Here is a 12959-nt window from a genome sequence, read left to right on the forward strand (position 1 = left end):
CCCAGCGCAGATCTGGAAACCACAGGTTGCTAACCTCTTCAAGGGTCCTCTGCGTTTTCTGACCCAGAGCCGTGAAGACCCTGAGCACGTCTGCAGAACCGGGAGGGAGCGAGGGGCCTCCTGGGGGGATGCGGGGACACTGAGCAAAGCTATGGAGGAGGCAGCACATTCAGAGGAGCCCTGGCTTCCCAGGTCTCATGATAAGACCCTCCCTTAAGCTTCCTTGGTCCTCTTTCTCCTTCAAGTGTTGAGAAAACACAAAATTCCTCTCAAAACCCTCAAGGACTACAAACGCGCTAAATCATTCCCACCTTCAAAGCCCATATCACGCTGCCGCAGACACACTTCTGGAGAGAATTTTCCATAAACCGCCTGAGAGGTTAACTCTACCCATCTGAAAGCCACCAGAACACGGTGGCCACAAGTGTGGGCTCCGGACTCAAACTGCCCGGACTTCTATCCGGTTCCCCCACCTGGCTGTGGCCTCGGGTATGTGACGTATCTTCATGGCTCAGTGTCTCCATGTGCAAACGAGGATGAGAGTGATGCTTATTTCAGAGTCTGTGTGGGTATTAAATCAGCCTTGCTTTCTGTCAAGTGCTTAGAACAGTACTTGGCATGTCACGAGCCCTCAACAAATATTGCTTATTATTGTTTTTTAAATCCCAGTTTAAGGCTAGTTTCCCAGAAATTCTACCTCCAGCCTCCCACTTAGGATCAGGCTTTCAGAGCTCTCAGGTCCTTGTCATTAGGTACCTGGGGCGTGGTTTATTGTCACCCTCACCGCAGGACACTGTAAGAGCAAGGAGAGCAGAAACTGCACCTGTGCTTGTCAGCGGTGTATCCCTGGTGCTTCACACAGTGCCTGGCTCAGAGCAGGGGCTAATAAACGCTTGATGAATGTACAGAGGAGTGGGTGAATGAATGCCCCCCTGTGTCCACGAATGAACGGAGTCTGCTGCACAGAGCCGGCGTCCCCAAATCCCTTCATGAACTCACAATGGCAGAGACCTTTGGCCAAAGGATGTTCAGGGCTTGAAAGGCTGAGGATGGCTCCGGAGGAAAACCTTTTAAGGACCCTCTTCAGGCACAAGAAAGCTCACTTTGAATCAAAGACTGTTCATGTTTTGGCAAAGTTGCTATTCACTCATGAATGTCATAAATCCAGACTCTATGATGTAGAACCAGTCCTACCACTTATTGAGTCCAGTGGTTCAAAACCACCATTAGTAGGATTTCCCTGGTGGTCTAGTGGTTAAGACTCCGCGCTTCCACTGCAGGGGGTGCAGGTTCGATCCCTGGTCGGGGAGCTAAGATGCCGCATGCCACACGGCGAAGCAAAAGTCAAAACAAAACAAAACAAACCACCATTACTCATTAGAAAGCTTCAGGAAGTTTTGAGGAAAGTCCAGATTACTGAGTCCCACCCAAGCTGTCAATCTCCAGGAATTTATCCTGTATTTTTTTTTTTTTTGCGGTACGCGGGCCTCTCACTGCTGTGGCCTCTCCCGTTGCAGAGCACAGGCTCCGGACGCGCAGGCTCAGCGGCCATGGCTCACGGGCCCAGCCACTCCGCGGCATGTGGGATCTTTCCGGACCGGGGCACGAACCCACGTCCCCTGCATTGGCAGGCGGACTCTCAACCACTGCGCCACCAGGGAAGCCCTATCCTGTATTTTTTATTTTATTTATTTATTTATTATTTATTTTTTTTTTTTTGCGGTACGCGGGCCTGCTCACTGTTGTGGCCTCTCCCGTTGCGGAGCACAGGCTCCGGACGCGCAGGCTTAGCGGCCATGGCTCACGGGCCCAGCCGCTCTGCGGCATGTGGGATCTTCCAGGACCGGGGCACGAACCCGCATCCCCTGTATCGGCAGGCGGACTCTCAACCACTGCGCCACCAGGGAAGCCCTATCCTGTATTTTTTAAAAGCACCTCAGGTGACTCTGCTGCAAGCGGCCTACACAGACCAGCATCTGAGAACCATGAATCTTGTCAAATTCCATCATTTTTCAGAGAAAGAAACAGAGGCATTCTGACACCACATCAGGGTGGAGAGCACGATTTTTTTAATGAACAACGAAGTGAACCGATAACTTGTTTGGGACCAGAAAATATGATACATGCTGTGCCTTTCCAGAAACAGCACATAATACATTTTAGGGCTCGTTAGCATGGCAGTAAGGCCTGATTAAAGAGCTCTGGCAGCACCGCCTCCCCTCCTACTGTGATCAGAGCAAATATTAGGTTGTTTGGCAGATTCGGTCAAGTTCCCTCCTGTGTAGATTTAACGCACTTGGCTTGGGCATATTTACCAAGTTCAACACAGAATGACCCAGTGTTACTTGTCTAAGTGCTGACAGCCCCAGACACGACCTCAGTCCTCCCCACACAGGAGCTTTGAATGTGAGGGTCCTGGTTTGTGTGAACCCAGCCATCATCACTGTTGTTCTCTAACTCAGAGTTTCTCAACCCGGGCACTACGGACATTTTTTTATTGGATATTTCTGCGATTGGGGTTGGGAGGTGGCTATCCTGTGCATTGTAGGATGTTTAACAGCATCCGTGGCTTCTACCCACTAAAAAACAACACAGATGTCTGCAGACATTGCCAAATCTTCCCTGGAGAGACAAAACGACCACCCTCCCCTATCGAGGACTGCTCTAACCTTACAAATCCACCTTACAAAGAGCTCAAAGAACTCGCAGCAGCATGAGATCAGGAACTCACACGGAAGCTTTTCTCCCCCCATGGAAAAAATACAAAAGAACATTTCTATGGATTTCATGAACAAGATCCGAAAAGTGCAAGCCCAAAGGAAAGGATTGATAATTTTGCGTGCATTAAAAGGTAAAGCATTCATATCCTATACGAAGTTTCCACAGCCTGGGAGAACGTATTTGCAGCACAATCGATAAAGGATTAGTCTTCAGAATACACAAAGGACATCTCAGAATCAATAATAAAAAGATAAACACCCGGGCTTCCCTGGTGGCGCAGTGGTTGAGAGTCCGCCTGCCGATGCAGGGGACACGGGTTTGTGCCCCCGTCCGGGAAGATCCCACATGCCGCGGAGCGGCTGGGCCCGTGAGCCATGGCCGCTGAGCCTGCGCGTCTGGAGCCTGTGCTCCACAACGGGAGAAGCCACAGCAGTGAGAGGCCCGCGTACCAAAAAAAAAAAAAAGACAAACACCCAATAGCAGAATAGGAAAAAGATAGTCAGGCAGCCTGAGAAGGGGAAACTCTAATTGGCCAAAACACACATGGAAAATGCTCAAGCCCATTGGTAGCCAGGGACATGCAAAGTGAAGTGATGAGATGCTACTATAGACTCATCTGGGATTTAACAGTAACTTAACAGGTCAATAGTACCAAGTGCTGGGGAGGCTCTCTGAGTCATAGCGTCTATCCCCAATCACCACTAGTGAAGGTGTAAATTTGGAAAATCACTTTAGGAAACTGTGTGTCATTATTAGGTAAGGTTGAGTATACATACACCCTATAACTCTGCAATGACTCTCCTGACTATATACCCTGGAAAACGAATGTGTCTCCATGAGGAAACACATACAAGGAGTTGGTTACAAACATGTTTGCAATAATGAAAAACTGAAAACAAACCGATATCTACCTACCAACTGGTGAACTGATAAACATTTAAGGCACACATGCACACAACAGAACACCATTTGCATTCAAAGGGAATGGGCTAGCTAGGTTTTTAAAGGGGAAAATCATATTTCAAAAGGATATTACGGTATGGATCAAATTATATAGTGTTTGAAAACAAAGTACTATATACCATTGATAGACACATGCATGTTATTAGTAAAAATATTAAAATGTGGGGACTTCCCTGGTGGTCCAGTGGTTAAGTCTTTGCCTTCCAATGCAGGGGGTGTGTGTTCGATCCCTGGCCGGGGAGCTAAGATCCCACATGCCTCACAACCAAAGAACCAAAACTTAAAACAGACACAGTATTGTAACAAAATTCAATAAAGACTTCAAAAATGTTCCATATCAAAAAAAAAATCTAAAAAAAAATGTGGATGAAACTTGGATGAGAAGGGAGAAGCAAATGGGATGCAGGGAGATCTATCATTGTGCTCACAATGTTTTATTTTTTAAACAAAAAGAAACACATCCAAAGGAAAAGTGGCAAAACGTTAACCTACGTTTATTAGGCAAGATGGCTATGTGGGGTACCCATTGTTTCATTTTTTAGCTTGTTTGAATATTTGGAATATTTTATATTAAAAAAATAAACATTTAAAAATAAATACATCTGGAAAAAACAAAACTACAGAAATGAGAAGCGGATAGTTGCTAAGGGTTGGGGGTGGGAACAGAGGTTGACTATAAAAGAACTCCAGAAATTTTGAGGGGTGATGGAATTCTTCTATATCTTGCTTTTGGTGGTGATTACACAACTGTATGCATTTGTCAAAACTCACAGAAACATGTACTTTTATGCTTGAATTTTACTCTATGCAAATTATATCTTAATTTTAAAAAAAGAAAAATGAAAAAATAGTACCTAATAGTGACAGGAACAACTCTAAATAACACTGTACTCTCACAAGATTAATAGAGGTGAGGACAGAAAGGACTGTCTACTTGAAGCTCCTCCATACTCAGGGAAGACAATCTTCCCTAGAAATCTCCAGCACACTTCTCCTTACACCTCACTGGTCAGAGCTGAGTCACATGACCACACTTGGACCAACCATCGGCAAAGGCACACAGGAAGATGAAATTGTCTTATACTAAATATGAAACTTTCCCTCTGTCTGGGCACATTGATACTAGAACAACTTCAGAGTTTGTTTTGCAAGAGAGGAGGGGACACAAATGTGGGTAGGTTATCAAAAGTGGTTGCCTCTCAGCCTCTATCAGCACAGCGTTGATTTAAATTCCACTCGGGGTCAAGGGACTAAAGTTATAAAGGCTTCTCACCCCTTCAAATGCCCTGGGGCTTCTCAACTTTGAGCTTCCCTGGAAGGGGTCTGGTTGGGTCATTTGGGGGGAAGATTCCTATAAAATTGAACATATCTGAAACCTTGTTGAGAGAGCCTGCCTATCTGTAAAAGAAGCCTCCTGAAAAAAAAAACACAAAAAAACTCGTCTAAAGCAAGAAAGGGTTGATTCCATCACTGTGTCAACTGACACTTCTTTAACACCAACTGTGTGCCAGTCATGGTGGTGAGGTAGAGATGTACAGGTGAACAGGACAAACGTAAAGAGGAAGTGATTGCCACACAGGTCGCCTCCATACCAGTGGCCATAGACTTAGGGCATCCAAGGGAGACAGACGTATATTAGAAAGAGGGAAATTGCAAGAGCAGTTTCTATAAAAACACGATGAGCGCCCAGCAGCCCTGCGTCAGAGCCTGAATGAGAAAGCACAGATGGCTCAAGTCGGGGCACAGGGATTTATCTGCTTGTGGCATTTGTGGAGACCGTTTGTGCTCAGAATGGACACGGTGGCCCTGAGCACCGAGGCAACTCAGCCCACATCCTGCACAGACAAGTCATGGGAGGAGGCGGCATGCTTTGGAGGGTGGCGTGGGGACATCAGCGGGTGTAGGAGGCTCTGGCCACCGCCAGCATCTCTCAGCAGCAGCTCTGATAGCAGGGAGGGGAGGGGTGGTGCAGCTGAGGAGGGCCTGCTCATTAAAAAAGGAAATAGCAGAGCCCAGGTGTTCTCAAAACAAGCAAGATGTCCCTGGACTCTCCCGAAACCAGTCAGGAGGAATTTAAGGAGGGCTGAGTTCCTTTAGATCTGCTGGGGGGTGATCCTATACTGTTGCTGTGACCTATTTTTATCCACAGGTAGGTATGTGGGGATGAAACGCGGATTTCAGAATTCAGGAGGAATTAGAGGAGACACCCATCAATTGACACTATACTCCCATCCTGCTGCCTCTATAAACTTGTTTGACTTTGTTATTATACACACTTCAAACATACAGAAAAATAAAGAAACTAGTGTAATGAGGTCCCATGTACCCATCACCAGCTTCAAAAACTATCACTAAATGGCCAATCTTGTTTCATCTATCCCACTTCTTCCCAATATTATTTTGAGATAAATACTACATTTTATATCATTTTGTCCATAAATATTTCAGTAGGCATCTAACAGATAATCGCTCTAAAAACACGTAACCACAATACCACTATCACATTAAAAGATTAATAAGTCCTTAATATCATTAAATACCCAGGCAGGGCTTAAATTTCCAGTGGTCCCATAAATGTCATACGCTTTTTTACAGTTTGTTATAGAATCCAAATAAGGTCCACACATTCTATAAATCTTAAACTTCTAGGGAATTCTGGGTTGAAACCAGAGCCAGAACAAAATTGGACTTCTTTATCCCTACTTTATGTTTTGTGAAATTGCAATTGTGGGGAGAGTATTGTTTTCTTATTAAAAAAACGTTCAAAGGCTTTGTTGGTAATTGTTGGAAAGCTGTTTCCAAGGACCCCGGGTTTCCTGCCTCATAACTAGAAGCACTTGGCAATTGGACTGCCGAGCAATGTTGGCAGGCGAGTCATTTCCCACTGGGGTCCATCGGGATCGCAGTGTTCCTTCTGTAAATGTCACCCACCCTCAACTTCTCCTCTGAGGCCTAATTAATTAAGTCAGAGGGTGCAGGTGCCGAATCGGCCACCAGGGGGCTCCCGAGGAACCCAATGAACTTCACAGTCGCCCAAAAAGCCAACTTGGTGCGCGTTTTGTTACAGACTGAACACACCCGGGTGGGACTTGGCTTCTCACTCAGGTCAGATTCTGCCAGCAGAGCAGATCAGACCTCGGGGAGATGTGGCTCGTTCCCCAAGGCCGCCTGGAAAAGGACAAGATTAGCTGTCAACTGCCCTGTCAAAGGATGTGGGGTTTGCAGCCCTCCTCACCCCAGTGGTCTTCCTTGCAAATCCACTTGAAGGCAAAGAGAGCCTATACAGGGCTTCCCTGGTGGCGCAGTGGTTGAGAGTCCGCCTGCCGTCGCAGGGGACGCGGGTTCGTGCCCCGGTTCGGGAAGATCCCACATGCCGTGGAGCGGCTGGGCCCATGAGCCATGGCCGTTGGGCCTAGCGCGTCCGGAGCCTGTGCTCCGCAACGGGAGAGGCCACAGCAGTGAGAAGCCCGCGTACGGCAAAAAAAAAAAAAAAAAAAAGAGAGAGAGAGAGAGCCTATACAGATGGGGAGCATTCTGTGCCAATAAGCTCCTGGTAACCCCATGGTTTGTTAATAAATCCTTTGATTATTAAGTACACAAAAGGCGTTATTATAAGTGATGTTAGACATATGTAAGTAGGGATGGTCAACATGAAATTACACACACACACACACACACCCCAAAAAAGAAGAAATTACACACCCAGGAAGGAACACAAGCCTGAAAACTGGGACATCCATGGTCTCCACTTGGCCTTACAAGTCTCTCCCATCTCTCTACCTCTTTGCTGGAAACCGAGGGGATAGAAGCCACTTACTAGGGTCTCTTCCTTCTCTGTTAGAGGTTGTGTTGAGGGACTGTGTTCATTTGCTAGGGCTCCTGTAACAGAGCACCACAAACTGGCTGGTTCAAAACAACAGAAATGTATCATCTCATTGTCCTGGAGGCTGGAAGTCCTAAATTAAGGTGTCACCAGGGCCATGCTCTCTCTCAGGGTTCTAGGGGAGAATCCTTCCTTGCCTCTTCCAGCTCTGTGTCTGCTGGCAATCCTTGGTATTCTTTGGCTTGCCAATGGGCATCTTCTCCCTGTGTCTTCACATCATCTTCCCTCTGTACACGTCTGTCTCTGTGCCCAGATTTCCCCTTTTAATAAGGACACCAGTCATACTGGATTAGGGCCACCCACTCCCCAACCTCCATGATCTCATTTTAACTTGACTACCTTATTTCCAAATAAGGTCACTTTCTAAGGTTCCAGGGGTTTAGGACTTCATGTCTTTTTCAGGGGACACAATTCAACTCATAACATAGACCATCTCGGGAATTCCCCAGCAGTCCAGTAGTTAGGACTCGATGCTTTCACTGCCGTGGCCTGAGTTCAATCCCTGGTCAGGGAACTAAGCCGTGCAGCGTGGCCAAAAAACAAAACAAAACAAAAGCAAAAACAAACAAAAAAACAAAAATAGACCACCTTGTAAAATGAACAAGGTTTGAAACACCTATAATGACAAACCCATGAACTGTGCACACCAGTGGGTCATACCATCCAGGATAAAGTTACGAGTCCACAAAGGTATCATAATAACACAAAAACAATTATAATGTACAAACGGCATACTGTGATTTTACCAAGAAAAGTGAGCATTAAAACCTGAAGTACATTAAATTCACTACATTTGATGTTCTCCTATGAGCACGGATATAGAAAATACAAGCAGTATGAGACCCCCAAAATACAGATTTTTTTGCTAAAAAGTTACATTGGAGGGCAATTATTGTGCTACTAAACAGATTAACGCAGAGCTCTTTTATATAGTAAACACTCGGAACTGTTTTATATATTAAAGAACTTGTATACCTTAAACATTCACAAAAGTCAGATTCACACCCCTTTTTGGGAACACAAGCATTCGTTACATTAACAAGACCACACTTGCCTTTACTCATCAGTACCCACAAAGGGCCATCCACTCTTTCGGGTTTTACAGGAAGCTCACGGCCCTGCAGGCGCTGATCCCAGCAGGCACCGCTTCAGTTCCTGACATGGCTTCTCAATGAACAGCGTCAGGGCCAGCCCAGTGATGAAGGTCGGCAAACAGTGTCCAGAGAAGAGACAGAACTAGAGAGAAAGAGGGGCAGAGTGGACACAGTCTTACTACAAGATTCCTATTGCATTTGGAATAAGTGTACCATCCTGGCTATATGAAACAGATCTGTAAGACAAACAGCCCTAAACATTAAAAATAAAGAGAAGAAAAGAAAGCTATTATCCTGTGCTGAAGCCCTCCCTTCAATAAAACAAAGAACAATAGGCTTTTGACAAACAAACAAACAGAAAATAAGGTTCTAATGAAGCCAATAGTTTGCATTGTTCCGGGGAGAGCAAATTGTGTTGCTACAACGAGCTGAGAGCTGGGGCTGCCTCACCATGTTGATGTCGGTGTAGTGAATAAGCATCTCCTGAAGCCCATTGTAGAGGATGATGAAGATGGGTGCGCCAAGTAGCAAGCGGAGCTCATGCTGGCCAGGAAGCTCCAGCTATCCCAGGAAAGCAGCCGGTGCACCAGACCTGGAGGGAGTAGGCACCCATTCATGGAGCTTCGAGCCCCTCCCTGGGTCTGGGAAGATGCTGTGTCATCACTGCTCCCTCTGGCTTCTGCCCCTAAGGCTGTGAACTTTCTACTGAGAAGGTCTTTTTCATTATAATTTTTAAGAGCACGTACTGAAATAAACAAAAACAAAAAAAACCCAACTTCCCATTGCAGCAATATGAAAGTAATAATAAGGGATACTAACATTGAGTTTACGGCCAGTTTAATCCTTAGTGGGTTTCAACCTCTGAGCACAAAACATTCCACATATAAAACAAGATGCAAGGTCCCTTTGCTAACCTGGGTTCTGATTCAAGGCGCACAACACGAGCTGCTGGGCCTTGGGACGAGGCTGTTAACATTGTCTGGCCTCAGACCCTTCGCCTTCTGTAACTTGGTATATCTTCTACAGCTGGGTGTCCCATATGAGACCTACAAGCCACTCATGGCTATTTAAGTTAAATGAATGAAAATTTAAAACAATGAGAAATCCCTCTCTGAATAAGACCAATGGCTCTCTGCAGTGGGTTGGATAGTGGTCTCCCCAAAGCTTTGTCCACCTGGAACCTCAGAACTGGAAATAAGGGTTTTGCAGATGTAATTAAGGTAAGTAATAGGTGGTGAGATCATCCTAGATTAGGGTGGGCCCTAAATCCAAAGTGTCCTTGTGACAGACAGAAAAGGAGACACAGAGGAGAGACACAGGGAGATGGCCATGTGAAGATGGAGACAGAGATTGGAGTGATGCGCCCACAAGTCAAGGCATGCTGAGGACACAGGAGAGGATGGAAGAGATTCCCCCTCAGAGCTTCCAGAAGGACCTTGCCAACACCTTGATTTTGAATTTCTAGCCTCAAGAACTGTGAGAGAATCAATTTCTGTTGTTTCAAGCCACAAAAAAAAAAAAAAGAAAGAAAGAAAAGAAAACATCCAGAGTAATCTTTTAAAATCACAAACCAGATCACGTCACATGGCATTTCGAATAAAATCCAGCTTCTTCCCCATGGCCTTGAAGGCCCTGCATGACCTGACCACTACCTTCTTCTCTGTCCTCATTCCCATCTCTCTCCTGCCTTGACCTTTGATCCCTATCTCACTGGTCTTCTTGCTGTTCGTCTCACCCACTAAACATATTCCAGACTGAAGATCGCTGCCTTAGCATCCCCTCTGCCTGGAGTGCTTTTGTACCACATATCTGCAAATGAACCCCTAATCCAGTTACCCTCCCACCCCTGATTTTTTTTTTTCTTTTAATTTTTGGCCTCACTGTGCGACTTGCAGGATCTTAGTTCCCTGACCAGGGATCGAACCCACATCCTCAGCAGTGTAAGCACGGAGTCCTAATCGCTGGACCACCAGGGAAGTCCCAGCACTGAGAAGTTTTAATCGAAGGAGTGACATGGTCAGAAGGCGACTCTTGCAACTCAACAAGACCAGCATGGTCTGCCTTGGCCATGACTGAAGATGATGGAAAAGATGATCTGAACCATCAAAATCCCTTCTTGTCCTGACAGTCTCAACTGAATACGTCTTCTTCCTCAAACGTGACCACATGACCCAGCAATTCCACTACGGGGTATATATCCAAAAAAAACCCAAGACACTAATTTGGAAAGATACATGCACCCCAGTATTCATAGCAGTAGTATTTACAATTGCCAAGATATGGAAGCAACCTAAGTGCCCATCAACAGATGAATGGATAAAGAAGATGTGATGTATACGTAAAATGGAATACTACTCAGCCATAAAAAAGAATCAAATCTTGCCATTTGTGATAACATGGATGGACTTGGAGGGTATTATGCTGAGTGAAATAATTCAGACAGAGAAAGACAAATACCGTATGATATGATCTATATGTGGAATCTAAAAAACACAATAAACTGGTGAATATAACAAAAAAGAAGCAGACTCAGATATACAGAACAAACTAGTGGTTACCTGTGGGGAGAAGGAAGCGGGGAGAGGCAAGATAGGGGTAGAGGATCAAGAGGTACAAACTATTACATATCAAATAAGCTACAAGGATATATTGTACAACACAGGGAATGTAGCCAATATTTTATAATAACTATAAATGGAGTATAATCTTTAAAAATTGTGAATCACTGTATTGTACAACTGTACCTTATATAACGTTGTACATCAACTATACTTCAATAAAATAAATAAGTAAAATTATGAAGAAGAAAAACATGTTCTTTTATAAGTATACTTTTCTAAAGGTCATCAGGTGGAGACATTTTTTAAAAATTTATCTAACCCATCACCTCCTACATTGACCCACTAATCAGTCTTGGTATCTTACAGATAGTGTTGGAGATACAAACCTAGAACATCAGTCACACCTATAATTGTGGTTGGCTAATAACAATACACCTTTGAATGATAAATTGCTCAAGAATGAGCCAGAGGGCTTATTCATCATTTGGATTAAAAGAGGTATGTATTATACACACTCAGGCTAATGACTGATAGTATTTACTAGCTCCACTGTACTGGTAAAACTGCAAATTTGTTTCATGTTCTAACTTAACCTAAGTCACTCCTCTCTAATCCTGATGGACATTAACCAGTTTGACCCAGCAGGACTGTCACATTAGACAGGAATACTGTGCTGTTTGTCACCACATCAGAGGTGGCCTGTACCAGGCCAGGGGGAGCAGTTGTTTATGTTCTGAGGCTCTGTCAACAGCTCAGGGTCACTGTCACCAAGTGGAGGTCATGTGATCCAAACAGACGCCCATAAATGCAAATACATCAGTCAAGGAGAACGCAACCCAATTCCTCTTTAACATCATTTCTCCATAGAAGGGAAAGCTTTTTAAATTGAAGTTAGGGCTTCCCTGGTGGCGCAGTGGTTGGGAATCCACCTGCCAATGAAGGGGACACGGGTTCGAGCCCTGACCCGGGAAGATCCCACATGCCACGGAGCAACAAAGCCCGTGCACCACAACTACTGAGGCTGCACTCTAGAGCCCATGAGCCACAACTACTGAGCCCGTGTGCTGCAACTACTGAAGCCCGCGGACCTAGAGCCCGTGCTCCGCAACAAGAGAAGCCACCACAATGAGAAGCCCGTGCACCACAAGAAAGAGTAGCCCCTGCTCAGTGCAACTAGAGAAAGCCTGCGCGCAGCAACGAAGACCCAACGCAGCCAAAAATAAATAAATAAATAAAAATATTTTTTAAAAATTGAAGTTAAAGAACAACTCCCTCATCATTATATACTCATAAAACTCAAGAACAATTTGAACAATCAAACATCTTGGGGGTGGGCGTGGCTAGTGTAGAGAAATGAAGAGCAGGGTCTGTGGGCGGTGCCCTCAGGCCTGGGCTCACTTTCTAGCTGAGTGACCTTCACACGCTGCTTCATCTCCAGGCACCATTTTCCTCACTGAGAAACAGAGCTAATTATAGCTCTACCTGTAGCGGCGTGGCCAGCATTGCCCGAGACCACAGGGGTGAAGTTCTCCACGGGGCCTGGCATAAGCTTGTGCTCAGTAAGCAGGACTTTGTTATGTTCACTTCATCAGGTTTCTCCAGCCACCTTTGCTGAGGTTAACGGGTTTGGGTTCACAGGCCAAAGTTTAAACTCACCCTGATTATCTCCCAGGGGTATAAAGTTGTGTTGCCTCCACCTGGCTCTGATTCCATGATTTCAGGGCTTCTGGGCAGTGC

At 45.3% G+C, this 12959-nt stretch overlaps 1 protein-coding gene across 1 annotated transcript in view; it reads right to left on the minus strand.

Annotated features, from left to right (window-relative positions):
• Nucleotides 1–8677: 8677 nt before the first annotated feature.
• Nucleotides 8678–12959, minus strand: part of LOC309970627 (O-acyltransferase like protein-like) — a gene marked incomplete at both ends in the record, with an annotated part of 63163 nt that continues 58881 nt past the window's right edge. Inside the window, 3 exon segments of the mRNA XM_082853065.1 lie at nt 8678–8803; nt 9112–9173; nt 9176–9436. Coding sequence (XP_082709191.1) covers nt 8678–8803; nt 9112–9173; nt 9176–9436 — 449 coding nt within the window.

Source organism: Leucopleurus acutus, assembly GCF_964270905.1.
Source record: "Leucopleurus acutus genome assembly, chromosome: 13".
Lineage (NCBI taxonomy): Eukaryota > Metazoa > Chordata > Mammalia > Artiodactyla > Delphinidae > Leucopleurus > Leucopleurus acutus.